Source organism: Megascapheus bottae, chromosome 6 (assembly GCF_031878675.1).
Source record: "Megascapheus bottae isolate mThoBot1 chromosome 6, mThoBot2.hap1, whole genome shotgun sequence".
Taxonomy (NCBI): Eukaryota; Metazoa; Chordata; class Mammalia; order Rodentia; family Geomyidae; genus Megascapheus; species Megascapheus bottae.
The window spans coordinates 39657477-39676062 of record NC_143514.1 but is presented as its reverse complement, the minus strand read 5'-3'; the positions used below and the strand labels follow the sequence as shown (position 1 = coordinate 39676062).

Below are 18586 nucleotides of genomic sequence, written 5' to 3'. Positions count from 1 at the left end.
TACTCAAACATACTCAAAGTTTCGGCTGTTGATGGGAAATGATTGTTCTGTCTCTGGCCCTAACTAATTTCCAGTAGAATGAAGGATTGTTGGATGATATGAAGAAATATCATTAGAAGATGGAACTACTAGGAAATAGATCTTTAAGAAATAGATCTTTTCAGAAGACCAATTTGTGAAGGCTGAACATAATGTTAAAATTTTCAGTCATACTACATAGTAACACTGAAATTAAGGGTGACTAGTTATTTCTGAATGGCAAAAATGACAGCTGACTTCGTTTGCCTAGTATGCATTTTCTTAGGTTTACCTGCCATCTGCATCTTTCCTGTTGAAAAGTTACCATTTGCTTTTTTTTTTAAAAAAAAAAAAGGGAAAACATTTCTTTTATGACCAGAGATGTTGAGCATTTCTTCATGTGTCTATAGGCCATTTTTGTTTCTTCTTCAGAGAAGACTCTCTTTAAGTCTTTGGCCCATCTTTTAATGGGATGGTTGTTACTTTGGAGATTAGTTTTGGAGTGATTCAATTTTTTGAGTTGATATATTTTAGATATGAGGCCTTTGTCTGTTGTTTGGTTGGTGAAGATCTTCTCCACTCTGTAGGCTTCCTACTTAATTTACTAGCTATGTCCTTTTCCATACAAGAGCTCTGCAGTTTAATGCAGTCCCACTTATCCAGCCTTTCTCTGATTTGTTGTGATTCTTGGTCCTTATTAAGAAAGTTTCGACCTGTGCCAAGGAGGCCTAGTGTATCTCCTATTCCTTCTTGTAAAGTTTTCAGTGTGTTGGCTTTTACCTCGAGTCTTTGATCCATTGGGAGTTAATTCTAGTGCAGGGTGACAAAGAAGGATCCAACTTTAGTTTTCTGCAGGTGCTTAACCAGTTCTGCCAGCACCACTCGTTGAAGAGGCTATCTTTCTTTCATTCTATTTTTTTGGCTCCCTTGTCAAAGATTAGGTGGCCATAGGCCTGTGGTTTAATATCTGGGTCTTCAGTTCTATTCCATTGATCTTCAGGCCTGTTCTTCCACCTCACTCCAGTTAGAATGGCCAGGATCAAGAAAACTAATAACAACAGATGCTGGAGGGGATGTGGCCAGGAGGGATCACTACTACACTGTTAGTGGGAGTGCAAACTCATTCAACCACTATGGAAAGCAGTATGGCAGTTCCTCAGAAGACTAAACATAGAGCTCCCCTATGACCCAGCAATTCCACTACTTGCCATTTACCCAATCATCCAGAAACAAGGACATACTAAATCCACCAGCACAACCATGTTCATTGCAGCACTATTTACCATAGCAAAGATATGGAACCAACCCAGATGTCCCTCAGTTGATGAGTGGATCAACAAGATGTGGTATTTGTACACAATGGAATTCTATGCTGCTGTCAGAAAGAACGACATTGCCCCATTTGTTAGGAAATGGAAAGGCTTAGAAAAAATCATATTAAGTGAAGTAAGCCAGACTCAAAGGAACATAGGCTCAATGGTTTCCCTCATTTGTCATAATCAGTAGAAACCTTGGGCTCTCCTAACAGAGATTTGCAATAGAGCAAAACCTTGATTCAAAGGGCATATAGTATGACGCTAAATGAAAGGATCTCTAGGATATAGAAACATAAGCCATATAATGAATGATTGTTGTCCTTAATGTACTATGTTATCTCTCACCTCTTTTGCTGTCCCTTGGTTATCTCATACTGTTACAGTATCTCACTTTGTTACCTGATATATCAGATATATTTGTATTTGGTTATTTGAAATTGGATAGGGAAGGGGGGAAAACAAGATGAGGGGTGGAGGTGTGGGGGAGGGAAATGGGTACCAAGCCATGTGAAAGGGTATCAATGTATGTGAATTAATGCACCTTCTATCTGGCAAATATCATGTAACCCTTCTATTAATTACAATAAAAATATATGAAAAAAAGGGAAAACATTCCAAGCAGCTTGATTTCAAGAGTTTTTATTGTGATTGCACAAAGCATTAGAATTTGAAAAGCAAAGAACATTCACTAAGGAGAAAGAGAGCTAAGACTTCACTATGGTTTTAGCCATTGGCCCACATTTTTAGGGGGGAAAATACCATTATCTAGGGATAGAATTTTAGTGGTAGAGCATGCCAGACACTGATTAAGCATATGCATTGGTTGATATTTGCTCTGGTGTTAACAAAGCGTGCTCAGATCCGTCATGGTGCAGCCTTCAGTGCAGCAGAGAGTTTGTAAATCTTGTCTTGACATCACCGAGTGCTTCTTTGACTCACGAAACTCTTCTGGGGTTGTCTGTCTGCCCCGGGTGTACTGCTCTCCGGGAAGGTTGTATGCTATGTCTTCTCCTGAGGCTTCATATTTAGTTCCGAGCTGGAAGAAATCTCTTCTCTCTGCTGTACAAAAGATTATATATACATATTAAAATAATATACATGTTAGAATGTTCTGACAAGGAAAGCAGCAACCATGTTCTACTCTTGGAAAAATGAGTTCCGTTTCTGAATCTGAATGCTACATATAATCCTCAGCTTAATACATATAATTTTTTATGTTGATATGCTTTCCAGGAGACTCGATATTTCCACTCTTCATTTTACAAAGGAGGAAAATTGAATGCAAAGGAAAACCAGTGTTAATGCTGTTCAATCCTGACTGACGGCTAGAAGCCCTGCTAGTGGCCCCTCTGCTCCATAACCAGCAGCTTCTGGAAGTATTAGTTAACTGCTATAAGGAAAAATCAACACTATATGCCTTGCAAAAATGACCAGTAAGAAAGGAGATACTGTTATTTGTTTTTTGAGGAATGCACTGGGGCTTATCTGAGGGCAGGGGCTCCAGCTTAATACATAGGCACTCTACTCTTTGAGCAATGTATGACCCCAGCTCAGAATAGGAAATTCAGACCTCTGAATCTGAATATAAAACACAGACCACTCTGTGTCTGTCTATATTGTGTTCCCACCATCCACAAATACATGTCTCTTACTTTTAATTTGAAACTTATCAGTGCCTTAACACACTGACAAGCACCAAGAAAAATTAGATGACTAAACACTGGCAAACCAGTAATTCAGCAAATAAATAATGTATAGGAAAATGCTGAAAACTTGTGCAAGTTTTAATAAATAGTATTTTGACTTCGCTGTTATCAAAAAGATAGACTTGTAGGCACCCTTTCGCTGCCCCATACATTTCAGAGAAATTCCAATTCCAATTATATTTTTTCCAGCACATTCTCATTTGTTATTCCATAAATCTCTTAAAGTTAAAAAACCTATGACAGCATAGCGATTCACACCTGTAATCCCAGTTATTTGGGCAGTAGAGATCAGGAACATCACAATCTGAGGCCAGCCTAAGCAAAAAAATTAACAAGAACCCCCATCTCAACCAATAGGCTGGGAACAGTGGTACACATCTCCTATTGCAGCTTCAGAGGATCATTATCTAGGCCTTTCTAGATATTAGTATGAGACCCAATTTGAAAATAACTTTAAAAGGGTTGGGAGGTATAGTCTGAGGATATGTGGTTCAAATGGTAAAGTACTTGCCTTGTCAGTCACAAAACCCTGAGTTCAAATTCCAACAGTCACACACACACAAAAATAAGTTTAGCCTTAAGAAACTTTATTACTTCTGTTAGGACCTAGTAGTATGAACCTCAGTTGTAAAGGGGTGATGACCATTTCATGATACTGTTCTGCCAAAATGTGAGTAATGTGGATACCTTTCTAAAACATTTTGCTTACCAAAATTATCATAAGCTAAATTGAAAACTTTAAATCATATATATATATATATGTCTATGGTGTCAGTGGTGTTGATAATGTCATCAATTCTTGGTAATTTTATTATAAAAATAGCAAATCCAACCAATTACTAACACAGTATTTTAAATCAAGCAAAAGCTTAAAAAAAGACAAAGGCTGCAGGATCTCACTCATACGTGGAACTGAAGAAGTTGAACTCACAAAAGGAAGGAGGAGCTTGGTGTCTCTGTGGAGTTGGAACAGAGTTGTACCAACAGGTTTCAATTCAATGGGCTAAGAACAGAGGCTCTGGTGAAATGTTGGTTAAAAGGTGAAAAAAAAATCATTTGGTCAAGAAGATCTATTGAAGATAGAACTATTGTTCAAGAGATCTATTGAACAACATGATGACTAGAGTTAATAATGACATTGTAGTCAATTAAAGGTGATATCAAGATGCATTGTGTTCATAACCTGACTGGTGGAATTGAAACCTCTTGGTACAATTACATAATGATAAAAATGAAAATAGAGCCATAAATGAGTGTAACCTCACATTTTAATACAGGATTGGCAAAAAGTTGTAAGTTATCTCACTATTACTGAGATTCATTTCCACCTTTGAAATTCTAATCAGACAATTCTTACGGATAGAACCCCACCCTACTTGGGCCCTACGCCTTCACAACTCCCCAATTTTACAGATCCTTCAGAATCTCTGATGCAGTCATTTCTTGCTCCCTCCCTTTCACTTGGGATGCAGTGTGGCTCTTGAAGTCAGAGAGACCTGACTTGCTTCCTTGCCTCACTGTGCTGATCAGTTGGTCATACAGTTTTCTCCTTGGTAAAATAGTAAGTGATGATAATATTGTTTACTTTAAAGGACCTTTAGCAGAAAGCTGAATGAAATAGTGCACATAAGCCTATCTGGAACTTAAATTTGTTCTCCATTAAAAGTCAAATTCCTTCTTCCATCCTTATTTAACACTGACCTGAATTTTAACTTTCTATATTCTATAATTATTACCCCTACGTACAAATCTTGCAAATCATGCTGTCTCCCCCCAAATCATCGACATGTCTTATCTCCCACAATACCTGTCATAGAGGCTGAGCTCCACAAATTAGATATGCAGTCAAATGATGTGAAAGATTAAAGAACACAAGACCTTTATTATTTAAAAGGTAGCATGTTCATTTCTTTCCCAAGTCACATTCAGTTAACTTTGATAATTAACCTTCTGAATTAAAATGGCGTAATATTTCTTAGAGAGATGGTTCCTAAAACAACTATTCTTTAAGAAAGAGTTTAAGGGGCTGAGGGTATAACTCAAAGGCAGAGGTTTTGCCCAGCATGGTTGAAGTTCGGCACTCAGAGCTTAATACTATCAAAAATAAACACATAAATAAACAGAACAAACAAAAGCTTTAAAAAATGAAAAGAGGCACATGAAGATCAAATCAAGGGACAGATGAGTTCAGTTACCCTGTGTTACTTTAGGGGTCCCCTCCAGATGTCTTCTCCACCGGGAGCTTGCGCAGATATAGATGACTGTCCTCACATATTCTTGGCCACAGATCTTCACTGTCTTCTTGCTCTTCACTTCTGAGATGGTGAGCAGGATAGAGAATAGAAATAGAGTGAGAAGGGAGCCTTTCATTTTGGTGAGGATCGAGTGAGAATTTGGTATCTGGTGACTACTGGCTCGATCAAATTTTGAAGTTACCTTAACCAATTTATACTAACTGTGACGCTTTATTGGTCAGAACCTTGTGTTACCAATATTTACTAAGCACACACGTTCCAGTGTGAAGGTTTGATAACAACTTACTTACGTTAGCTATATTTGGGAGGTAATAAACAGGTGTTTTCCTTGAGGCATCATGGAAACTCAAGGATTCTAGAAGCAGCCAAGTATGAGTTTCAGTCCCTACTTTGCCCTTTCCACTTTGCCACTTATTGACACAAGAGCACATTTTAAACTCTGAACCACAATAACCATTTATCTAGAATGGTAAACCCCATCTAATGAGGGTTTTTTTAAGCATTAAAATCACCATCTGGGGTTGTAATTTAGTGGTAGAGCATTTATCCAGCATGGGTTTGATATCCAAAACCCCCTCACCTAAAAACAAATGTCAAAGCAATGAGAAATCACACTTAACAATGCATATTGTCGTGTGCTTTCTACTTACCAGATCTATAACTTAAGCAAGTTATTTAAATGTCCCTGTTTTCTAATATTCACTAATTGTAGTAACTAATAGAGTTGATCAGAAACCATGTCCCACCTGAAAAATCAGTAGTCAGTAAGTGTTTGGCCACCTTCTTTCTTCTCCATCTGAGTAGACAAGAAAGCTAACTTCTTCTCAGAATTCAGAAGAATTTCTCTTATTACGCTCTTCCGTATGACCCTCCATCCATGACTTGGTTATATATGTCTCAGTGGGCATTTATACTATAATGAAACCCAATCTATAGCCCAAAGAGCTAAACTAGAAAGGGAGCTACCTTACATGTCAGATACATGATTATGTTCACAGATCGCTCCAGATTCAGTCTAGTAATCTTTCTTGCCAAGTTTTAAGGTCTCATCCATGTTCATCTTAATTCAAAATGGAAAGGGGAGGCCATCAAGACCTAATCTCAAACTGGGGCTAAAAAGAGGCAAGCAAACCCATCTGGTCAGTTACCTGCATGCTAAAGCTAATGACAATGATGCATGCTTTGGGGGCTTTTCCTCATTTGTAAACTGAAAGATTTGGATTGGATTACTTAAGAGCTGTTCTGAACCTGAAAAAAATCTATGTCTTGCTATTATTATCTGATTGTGTTACACTTGCCTCTAAAACTTTCAGTAACTTATCATTATAGAAAGAATAAAATCCAGTCTAGTATTTATCTTTCTTCTCTTAGGACCACAAATATTACTCCTTCCTGGTACTTCAAAATCCAAGGAAAGAGGACAATCACCATGAAAACAAATCTTCCCATCTCTTAACAGACCATTTTGTTGTTTATATATCTACTGGGTGTATTTTGTTTCAAGGTTCACAGGATTTTTCTTTCTTACCTAGTCTGTCAGTAGCTAATCAGCTTGTTTTCAAAATAGCTTAGTTAATTCAAGCTGCTTTAACAAAGCATCAGTGACCATGTAACTCATAAACAATTTATATTTCTCTTAATTGTGGAGGTTGGAAATTGCAAGATGGAGTGCCAGCAGGACCTAATTCTGATGAAGGCTCTCAACTGTAGTAGACTGCTTTTTCCCACTGTAGCCTTATATGGCAGTAGGGGCAACCTACATTTCTAAAGTCATATATATATATATATATATGTGTGTATGTATGTATATACATACATACACACATATGAACACCGATCTGTCAGAAGGGCCCCATGCTCATGATCTGAGTATCTTCCAAGGGCCTCTCCTGCTAATATCACTATTTGGGGAGTTAACACAAAGACTATAGCAATGTGTAATTTTTCTCTTATTTTAGTTTCATCATCTTGGGAGGGTAAAATTATCTGTCTTTTATCATGTTATGCTGAAGTTGGAATTCCTGAAAGCTGGAATGAGTAGGTACATTAAAAGAAGTAATGTTAGAAGGGGTATCAATGTGTGAGAAGTAATGCACCTACTACCTGACAAATGTAACTGTAACCTCTCTATACATTATTCTGACAATAATAAAACAAAATAAAAAGAAGTAATGTTATGAGCCAATGAATTAACACAAGTAAATCTAATAATGCAATATTAGGTTTATGATTATTAGCATGCTTATTGTTATTATAGAAGTATAATGTTTATATATAATACTGTATATAAATGTGTGCTAGTATACCTATTATATAGGTACATTAAAGCATAAGTAAGCCTAGTAAAGCACATAAAAAAGCACATAGCATAACAATGATACGGAATAAATAGCAAACTAACAATTCCATTTGCAAGGGACTAGAAAACATTTGTGAATGGGACTAGCTGATGTGAAGAGATTTTCTATATAACTCAGTCATAATTATCCACAATTTTCACTGTGACAGTCTTTATCTAGCTGTTTCCTTTATTCTCTCTTCTTTTTCCTCATTCCCTGAGCCCCAAAATGTCTAAAAAATCCACAAAACAAAACACACATAGCTTTAGGATATTATTTCTTGAAATGTTTTATTCAACACTTAGGCCTTTGTACATAATCTTTGAAAATAAATGTAAAAAGGCTCAAGAGCAGAGTTCTTGGCAAGCATGTACAAGGGCCTGGGTTCAATCCTCAGCACCACAGAAGAAACAAAAAAATTCCAGAGTAATAGTACCTTTCTTGGAGATTAATGATTCATGTTAATGTAGTAAGGGGTCAGAGAAGGTTTATTGGTATAAAATTTTCCTATTTCTTATTTTTGCTATAGAAACTTTACTTAGATTTATTCAATGTTTATCTCACATTATTTGATCCTGAAAATTCTATCCTCAGGAAGTTGACTGTCAAGAATAGTTAAGAATTTCTAGACTACATATTTTGAGTTCATTTCTGTCCAGGTGTTTGGAGGTTTGTGATAGATTTTGGCAAATATAAATAAAATGTAAATGGAGGTTATACACATCATTGGAATATAAGGATTAGCCCACAACTGTCCAGTTCTTCCTCTCTCTGCTTTAGTTTCTGCTTTATCACAGTATGGAGATGGGCAGCTGCTGATCTATACTAAGTATGTAGTAGAAATGAAAAAAAACACCTTTATCATTGAACTTACTGAGTTGAAGTGATTATTGGTCATAAAAACATACCTGATTTATCCTGACTAGTATAATTATAGAACTGATTACATCTTACAGATGTAGAAAGTCATTATGATGATCCATTGGACTATACCAAAACATGATAGGATTGGTTATTTGTCTTCATAATTTGAATTAATTACCATATGTTTTAGGTTGATTTTATCAGTCCATAATTAACATTAGTCAAAAATTCTTTAATAACCAGATAGAATCAGTACCTCGATCTCTCACTTATATAGTGTTTATCAAGGAACAGGTACAGGTACAGCCCACCTAGTAGATGGAATTTGAGGTGAGTTGGCATAAATTGTAAATATTTTCTGGCATAAGATTTGGAAAACAGGATCTAATTCTTCTTCATATCTATGTGACCATAGGCAATATTTAATGTCTCTTTGTGTCTCAGTTTCTTCACTTGTAAAATATAGTTAGTAGCTCTGATTTTTGTTAGTGAATTGTAAGGATTAACTGCTACAGAACACTAATCAGAGTCTAACACAAAGAAAGCTTTCACTAATTTTGACCATTGATGGCAATTTAATGGTAATAGCTCCAACAAAAAAAAAAAGTCTAATGACTTGTGTCAGAATGCTTAAGATTTAATACTTCCACTCCATGAAACTATGAAAAAGTACTTAACTTGTAATTTGATTTTCTTTTGAACATTTTTAACGTCAAAAATTTCTACATGGGGCCAGGAGTTTGGCCTAGTGGTAGAGTGCTTGCCTAGCATGCACAAAGACCCGGGTTCGATTCCTCGGCACCACATACATAGAAAAAAAAACAGAAGTGGTGCTAAAGCTCAAGTGGTAGAGCTCTAGCCTTGAGAAAGTCCAAGGACAGTGCTCAGGCCCTGAGCTCAAGCCCAGGACTGGCAAAAAAAAAAATTCTACATAATCACTTAAGGTTACATTGATAGAGCATGTTACATGTATTTTATTGTGAAAATTTGGAGATTACTGTACATTAATTTCTTAGGAAAGACTAAATTTCTTGCTCTTTTCTAACATGGAGTTAGCTACTATGCTATCCTTTCAGTGGGAACTTCAGTCGTGGAAAGACTATTCATCAAACTCTTCCTGGAAGTCATTTACAGTTCCCTATTTTCACTCAGCATTCCACTGACTATAAAGCTTTCTCGATATACAAATATCCCTTAAATCGCGAAGTATCATCAGTTTGACTTTCTACATGTCTCTATGGTTTACTCCTCCACTTCTATTCCCTCTATCATGGTTTCAACTTTCATTTGCAATGGCCTCTCAACTGGCCTCGATAACAGTCCATTTTCCATAGCTTCCCAGAATAGTTTTTCTAAAACATGATTATTCTCCACCTTTCACATCTCTTCCAAGAGACTTCCAATTCCTCTCCAGAAAAAAAAAATTCATCCCTTTAATGCAACCTACAAGCTATTTCATGATCTAGCCTCTCTCTACTTATTTAGATTCAGTCATTCTAAATACACCTAAATTATAAGTGCCTCAGCAATAACAAACATTTGACAGATGCAATTTCATAGGTTCTTGATCTATTCAGGCTTTTCTTTACACATGCTGAAACTTCTTTTCATCTATTCTTCAAATTTTATAATACCTGTGGAATGGATTTTAAATAAAATTTATTTGCACCAATTTTTCCCATAATCTTCTGGGTCAAACTTTCTTGCCTCTTATGGCAGTAGTTTTTTCTATGTCTTATCAGTAAGAATTAAAATCACTAACAAAAAAACACAATAGTAAAAAACATCTACTCAAAAATAGGAAAAGGACTCAAGCATTTTCCGTTCCCATAGAACAGCCAGCAGATATAGAAAGTAGTAAACACTACCAATTATGGAGAATACAGTTCAAAACCAGAATGAAATGTTATCTAATAAGTTATGGGGGATATTACCAAAATGACAACAAATGTTAACAAGCATGGAGAAAGGAATTCCTGTGCATGTTATTAGAATATGTTTGTACTGCTACTGATGAAAATATGCATCTTCCTCCAAAACTCTCTCTCTCTCTCTCTCTCTCTCTCTCTCTCTCTATATATATATATATATATATATATATATATATATTCATTTGATCTAGAATTTCCATATATATGCAAAAGATATAAAATCGGTATTTTGAAGAGCTATCTCATGTTCACTTCAGCATTAATCATAATAGTCAAAATGTAAAATCAATTTGTGTTATTTGTAGATAGAACAAGATGTAGTGTATGTATATAAAGATTATGTGTACTTGGATGTAACGTTTTTTTGTGGGTCATGAAGCTTGAATTCTGGGACTGGGTGCTGTCCCTGAGCTCTTCAGCTCAAGGCTACAGCAGTATCACTGAATTCACAGCCCCACTACTCATTTTCTAGTGGTTAATTGGAGATAGGAGTTTCTCATTCTTTAGTGCCTGGGCTGGCTTTGCACTGCAATTCTCAGATCTCAGCCTCCTGAGTAGCTAGGATTACAGGCATAAGCTACCATGCCTGGCACTTAGATATATCTTATAAACAATAGTAAACATAAACACAGGGGGGGTCTTGAATAGACATAAAATATAGCTCTCTCATTAATTTTGTATGCACATAAAATAGTTATTTGTAGTGTTTTAGACTATATGAAGACTAGATAATCAAAATAAGTGTAATAATTTGGAAAAGTCAATCAAATTATTATCAGAGAGTTTTGATGGATCACATTCTGGAATCCTTTGCTTCCTGGGTAATGGTACAACATCTTTTCATCAGTGACTTATTCAAAGAAGCTACCTATTTCATGAAGTTTAATTTTTTCAGTTGTTCTTAATGATACATAAATGTCATTAGTCTTTAAAAAGTGGTGTTTACTTTTAAATGAGCTATCCAATGTTTTATATGTTCCAACTTGGCATGCATGTTGTGCTTTCTGCTTAACCCAGAAATTAGTTTCATGTAAACTCTCAGCCTTTTAGCTTTATCACCAAATGAGTACAGCAGTTCCAGGAAATGAGGACTGATAGCCTTGTAAATGTTCTGTGGATTGGAGGGTAAATTTGAGTATTGAACAAAATCCTGAGCAAACAGGTCACAAGGCCTAAATGCTATGTAAAGGAACAAATGAGGTCAGTAGTTTGTGCCCTTGGAAGCAGGAGAGAGCCATGAAGGGCAAAAAGATTCTCAAAAGGCTAGATCCTGGAGACATAGTGCTGAGTTCATGAGACTGAAATTGCCATTTTTGAGTATCTATGTGTAATTATTTTAGAGATACATTGTTCCCTCAATAGCTAGAAAGAATATAGATTCAAGAAGTAACAACGAAAGTAATCACTGATTTGTTTTTGTTCTTTGTCTTAGGGGGAGAAATTGACTTTATCAGCCAGGAAACTATAGTTTGTTTGTTTGTTTGTTTGTTTGTTTTTACCAAACTTGCTATCTGATTTCATGTCCTCTATGAATTTTTTGTTGGTTTTTTTTTTTGCCAGTTATGGGGCTTGAACTCAGGGCCTGAGCACTGTCCTTGGGCTTTCTCAAGGCTAGAGCTCTACCACTTGAACCACAGCACCACCTCCACCTTTTTCTATGTATGTGGTTCTGAGAAATCGAACTTGGATCTTCATGCATGCTAGGCAAGCACTCTACCACTAGGCCAAACTCCCAGCACATTCATGTCCTCTATGTATTCCACAGTTAAAATGTTTTAACCTCTCTGAGATCAGAATATTTCCTTAGAATATTAGGAAAAATGATGTTTATGATACTAAATTTTATTACAAGGAGCAAGCAACAAATCATAATTTACCTATAATTTAATAATTCATTCAACAAATACATAATGTCACAGTGAGAAAAACAGGTAATTCCTACTTTGAAGGAACTTACAGTCTAGGAGGGAGGAAAACACTAAGAAAATGACACAAACTTTTAGTATAGCAGGTATGAATCTCAGTTTGGAAACTCAGTTATCCAAAAACTGTAACTCTTTAACTCAATTTAATTTCTGATTTCAAGTCTCCATTCTACTCAGCTAAAGAAACAAATGAATATTAGCCTCACTCAGGCTTGTTTTTCTTCCTTTCCCTTTCCCTTTGGACATATTCCTAGCACCTGACCCTGTCAAAGCCGTTCCATCAGTGCCTGGCTTCTTCAGTTTTAATAGCTCCTTGCTGCTTCTACACATCACTTGTTCCATGCTGAGTGTTTTTCAGTTGACTGTATTTTCTCCTAAGGGAGATGACTTTATGGAAGAAAATACTTTTTCTATATATATGGTACTAAGGAATCGAACCCAGAGCTTTATGCATGCATATAGTAAACTATATGGCACATTAACCATTTACTTTATCCAGTAAGGCATGTGTAAGAACTGTTCAAACCTTGGGCTTAAGTTCAAGCATGACAAGTATCTAGCTAAAATGAAAAGACATGTTACAGTATCTGCTTTATTATATCACTTGGAAAATAAATATTGTGATGTTACAACTACTTTCCACACATTTCATAGATATGTGTGAGCACACAGTGGGATTATAGATGTGAAATTGTCAAAATGTTAATATGCATTAATAGTAATTTATTGTTTACTAATTTGTAGTTTTTTAGATCTATTTATAGCAAAATTCAACATTTTCTTTCAGAAACAATTGTAAATGGTAAGTCTTTATATTTGATATTTATAATCTACATAATTACATAGATGTGTACTAAATGAACATGCTATGATACATAAGTATATGATAGTGAATATAATATTTCTTTCAAAACTCAGTCTTAAGAACAGTTAACCATATACTCTCAAATAATGAAAGTTCTGCTAGAGATGCATCACAGGAAATAATCAAATGGCATAATGAATATTCGTCATTCCTTTTCTACACAGGCATGTGAGGGTTATACATGTGTATGGCACACACATAGTATTTAAGGAGAATATGAGATGCCTAATGGCTGAGCAGAATTTTCATATAATTCTTTAACATCTATAGAAAATAGAGTTGATACAAGGATCCAAGCCTGACTACAGACAAAATAACTCCTGAAATTGCCAGGCAAAAGATAAATGTTTGGTGCAAATCTACATGCATGGGACAACCACTTAAGACTGTGAGGATGATAGGGAGAAGAGAAGCCTTAGTAAGTTCCGCTGTCCACAGATGACATTGACAGGAGTCACACTGCAGGAATGATATTGATCAAGATGTATTGTTTTCAGAATCTGACTTGATGAATTGAAACCCCTTTGCACAACTACTTAAATTTTTTAAGGTACATTTTTCAGGATTTGAAAAGAAAATGTATAAAAAAATTAAACACCCCAAAGCAACACAGCTGTTTAGTTAAATCAACTTTTATTTTCATATACAAAGTATTTTGAAATTTCAATCTTTCAGAAAAACAAAGATAATCATAATGTCTTAAGGTAGAAATTTTTATAATCCCTATAAACCTGATCTAAATTCTCAAGCCATCTAAATATGACCTTGATTTTGTTTAAAGGATAGCTTCTAAGAAACAAACATTGTGACATAGTGGACACTTGTAAAGGTAATTCTCACTTCTGTACTGTTTCCATTTTCAGCTTATGGCTGTGTGAATATGTATATGTATACATGTGTGTATATGTATATACATATACACGAACATATATGTGTGCATGTGTATGTATACACACAAACACTTACAGGTTTTTCTAGAGAATTTAGTGAATTTCACATCCTCTATTCATTATTTTCTGTCCAGAATGCTTTGCAGATCAGACTCTATGTCTTGTGGCCCCAGCTAACAAAGCCAGGCCTACAGAATGTATGGACCTGACTGTTAGCAATCTGTCTGGGGAGCCACTACCTATACACACAACTCTTCTCAATACTTCCAGAACCCTCCAAAAAATAACATATGAATTTGCCTTATGGTTCAGAGACTTCAGCTTTCTTGGCAAACATCTGTGTAAAAGTCTAGGCTTAATAGAGCAGATTCTAAGCCTACAGAGAAGGGGGCCTTAATGTATTCTAAATCAAAGAAAGTAATGCAGTGCTGTAAACAATGCAAGTGTGATGTTTGATATTATGACCTCTGTTTGCCCCATAGTCTGTCTACTAAAGCTCTATTACTTCAGCATTCAAATCTAAGAGTACATTTAGGTTCAAAATTAGATGTGAGAATCTACTTTTTCATCAAACTAACAACTACATAGTTATCAATCCTGAAAAATGGAGCTTAGAAAGGAAAAGATTTAGGGCCATGAGTTTGGCCTAGTGGTAGAGTGCTTGCCTAGCATGCACGAAGACCCGGGTTCGATTCCTCGGTACCACATATATAAAAAAAAGCCAGAAATGGTGCTGTGGCTCAAGCGGTAGAGCTCTATCCTTGAGAAAGTCCAAGGACGGTGCTCAGGCCCTGAGCTCAAGCCCACGACTGGCAAAAAAAAAAAAAAAAAAAGAAAGGAAAAGATTTAGCCAGCCACCAGTGGCTTGTGCCTGTAATCCTAGCCACTTCAGGAGGCTGAAAGATGAAAATTACAGTTCAAAGCCAGCTCAGGCAGGAAAGTCCATGAGACACTTATCTCCAATTAAGTACCAAAACAGCCTGAAGTGTAGCTGTTGCACAAGTAATAGTGTGTTACCCTTGAGCAAAATAGCTCAGAGACAATTCCCAGAACCTGAGCTCAAGCACTAGAAATGGCACACAAAAAGAAAAGGGGAGGCCAGGCACAGTGGCTCACGCCTATAATTCTAGCTACTCAGGAGACTGAGATCTGAGGATCAGAGTTCAAAGTCAGCCAATGCACAAAAGGATCTGAGACTCTTATCTCTAATTAACCTCTAGAAAACATGACATGGGGCTTGGCTCAAGGGTAAAGTGATAGCCTTGAGCTGAAGAGCTCAGGGACAATCAGTGCCCAGGCAGACTTCAAGCCCCATGACCCACCCCCCCCCAAAAAAAAAGAAAAAGAAAAGAAGGAAGGAAGGGAGGAAAAAGAGAAGGAAGGGAGGGGAGGGGAGGGAGGGAGGAAGGGAAGGGAAGGAAGAACAAGCCAGGCATGGTGGCTAGCCTGTAATCCTAGCTGCTCAGGAGGCTGAGATCTGAGGATCACAGTTCAAAGCCAGCCTGGGCACTAAAAGTTCGTGAAACTCTTACCTCTGATTAACCACCAGAAAACCAAAAATACCATTGTGACTCAAGGGATAGGTCGGTAGCCCTGAGCTACCCAGGCCCAGAGTTCAAATGCCACAACTGCCAAAAAAAGAGAGATTTAAAGAGAGAGATTTGATGGAATCTATTATAAAGATTTTAGTTTAAGCATGTTTAATAATTTTAAATTTTGCTCCTATAAATAACTTCCTAAACTATTTGGACATTTTATAAGTATTCAAATTTATTCATATACTTCAAATATACCAAGGAGTAGAAACAGCTTTAGAAAATTTCAAACTAATCACATACTTCTGAAATAAAAGTTAATTAAATTTAAATTGAAATCATACATCAAATACTATTTTCTACAGTCATAAATTCCAATAGCATACAATAGACACTACTAAACAATACACTTTGTTCCTTGTCCTTTAAGCAACAAACAAATGGTTCAGGAGTGATGGATTATCCTGGTTGATTTTTACTTTGGTCCAAGCAAATTATTTATTATATTTCCCTGAAAAAGAAAAAAGCCACATATTTACAGTGCAATAAAACATAATATAAAAGGTAAGATAGTTTTTAAAATGCCATTAAAATTTTTTATAAGTTCAGTGCTATATAAGTAAATGATATCCAAGAAGATTGTAAAATAGGAACAAACAAGGGTAAGTTTAAACAATAATGCTTACTTCCTAGTAAAAACCTACACTTTCCTATAAAAGTCTATTTTACTGAAGTTTGACAAATGATTTTATAAGGATTCAGTAAGAGGACACATATGGAACTTTCCTATTTATCCTTAAAGTTGAATGCTGCGGCCGGGAGTTTGGCCTGGTGGTAGAGTGCTTGCCTAGCATGCATGAAGACCCGGGTTCGATTCCTCAGTAACCCACATACCTAGCAAAAAACCGGAAGTGGTGCTGAGGCTCAAGTGGTAGAGTGCTAGCCTTGAGAAAGTCCAAGGACAGTGCTCAAGCCCTGAGCTCAAGCCCAGGACTAGCAAAAAAAAAAAAAAAAAAAAAAAAAAGTTGAATGCTGCACTTCCTTATCTGTAAAACATTTGTTACTCTTAGTGATGCCTTCAGCTCCTTTCTCATCTGTTAATTCTGGATTTAGAGAATAGAAGTTCTCAACTACCACAAAGGATTTGTATTTTCATTTAATGGTACTTATCTTTGAATTTTAAAAACAGGACAAATGATTATATATAAAAGAATGAAAACCACAGAAGAAGACAGTGGAATGTATAGTAAAAATGCAGGAACTGGAAGCAGGCCAAAGTTTTCTTTATCACATGTAAGATGGGATAAAGTTTTTCTCAAATCTGTCTTTCTACATAGTCTATTTGTTCAAGGTTGTATTCTTAGTGTCTCAGACCTTCTTACATAGTGCATACTCAATAAATGTTAATGTTTGTGCAATCAATGAATGCTCTATTCTTCTACCTTCAGTGTTTTTCAGTGTTAATTTATCATATTTTACATACTTAAAATTCTAAAACCCTATCTTGAATATTCCACCTTTTAAAACTTCAACTTTCATGTGGAAAAAATTTAAATGCTAAAATTATGAAGAAAAATATGGTGAACATTTTTATATTGACCCATAGTGGTAAAGTAGTATCCAAAAAATGGTACCTCTAAGGAAAGGAGTTGCTTCTTGAACTGTCCTCAGTGAAATTGATTTCCGCCAATTTCTTTTTTTTTTTTTTTTCTCTCCAGTCCTGGGGCTTGAACTGGTCACTGTCCTTGGGTACTTTTGCTAAAGGCTTAGCACTCTACCACTTGAGCCACAGCACCACTTCTGGCTATTTTCTTTTAATGTGGTACTGAGGGATTGAACCTAGGGCATGCTAGGCCATACTCCTGGCCAACTCATATATTTTTAATAAAATAGAACTTTATTAACAAAAATTAAATTCTTAGCCAGGTGCAGTGCAGTTCTTCTGTATAACTTCTGTATTTTTTTTGCTAGTGCTGGGCTTGGGAGCTTTGTCCTTGGGTTTTCTCAAGGCTACAGCTCCACCACTTGAGCCACAGCACCACTTCTAGCATTTTCTCTATGTATGTGGTACCAAGAAATGGAACCCGGGTCTTCATGCATGCTATGCAAGCACTTTACCACTAGGCTAAACTCCCGACCCAACATCTGTAATTCTTACATTCAGCAGTATTGTTACTCTCATTCTTGATCTCAAGTAGACAAAAAAAAGGTAAGGCTTCCAGATAATAAATGTATTACATATCATGTCTCATTAGCAGCAACTTTTGAAACGTAGGTTCTTTCCATTACATCAGCCTTAGCACACTTACAAAATGTACATTAATTACATACTACAAAATTGCAACTAAATATGTTCATGACATGACATGGAATTTTTACTTCTGAGTCTTACCCGGCCAGAATCTGAAACAGTAGGCATATTTCTCAGTTCATACACAACAACATGTCCATCACTGTCCCCTACTAGAAGGCAATTTGTTTGTTTGGAGAAGAGAATTGTTGTAAACTTGATTCCAGGGTTAGCAAAATGTACAATCAGAGGGTCCAAACTGTAATTAAAATTTTTATTTGTAAATTCAGTTGTTATTATTAAAATGGTCCTTTTAAAGACACACATTAAGAAAAGTTTGAGCATTTTTAAAATTTTATTTAAAAGAAACCAAAAGTCTAGAAGAGTTTCCACACTGAAAATAACTGCCTATCACTTCTTCATCAAATCATTCATTCCATGTGCCTGTTTCAACCAGGTAAATTAAAATAAATTTCAAGTTAGATCCGGTCTTATAAATTAAAATTTTTGTAAGAGTTAATTTAGTGTGTCAGTTTGGCAAAACTACCAGAGCGTTTTGGTCAAGCACTTCTCTACAAGTTCTGGTGAATATTTTCTGTTTTTGTTTTGTTTGGAAAACATGATTAACACTTATACTAGCAGAATTTGAATA

General features: G+C 35.9%; 2 protein-coding genes across 10 annotated transcripts in view; both read right to left on the bottom strand.

The window, feature by feature from the left end:
* Window positions 1–2162: 2162 nt before the first annotated feature.
* Insl5 (insulin like 5) lies at window positions 2163–5410 on the bottom strand. Of its 2 annotated transcripts, none has more exons than XM_090334653.1 (2): window positions 5236–5410; window positions 2163–2393 (listed from the first exon to the last, which is right to left on the bottom strand). In XM_090334653.1, exons 1-2 carry the CDS (start codon window positions 5408–5410, stop codon window positions 2176–2178), a joined length of 393 nt encoding a protein of 130 aa, XP_090190779.1. In that variant the 3' UTR covers window positions 2163–2175. The 2 variants fall into 2 exon arrangements, with proteins under 2 accessions (XP_090190779.1, XP_090190780.1); XM_090334654.1 differs by having other exon boundaries at window positions 2163–2390.
* The window catches only part of Dnai4 (dynein axonemal intermediate chain 4), a 57756-nt gene continuing 44483 nt past the window's right edge, over window positions 5314–18586 (bottom strand). For 6 of the 8 annotated variants that reach the window (XM_090334644.1, XM_090334647.1, XM_090334645.1 and 3 more), the window contains exons 16-17: window positions 18037–18193; window positions 15965–16155 (exon numbers count right to left, since the gene is read on the bottom strand). In XM_090334644.1, the coding sequence (XP_090190770.1) occupies window positions 16120–16155; window positions 18037–18193 (193 nt within the window). In that variant the 3' untranslated portion in view covers window positions 15965–16119. Of the gene's footprint in view, window positions 5356–15964; window positions 16156–18036; window positions 18194–18586 lie in introns of those variants that run through there. The other 2 variants (XM_090334651.1, XM_090334650.1) reach the window with 2 other exon arrangements.

What these genes read in the sequence shown, in the direction of transcription:
- Insl5 (XM_090334653.1), bottom strand. Translation starts at nt 5,410, where the DNA reads ATGAAAGGCTCCCTTCTCACTCTATTTCTATTCTCTATCCTGCTCACC. An exon ending in GACCCCTAAAGTAACACAGG is followed by an intron (nt 2,394 to 5,235) that starts GTAACTGAACTC and finishes TCTTTTGTACAG; the next exon opens with CAGAGAGAAGAGATTTCTTC.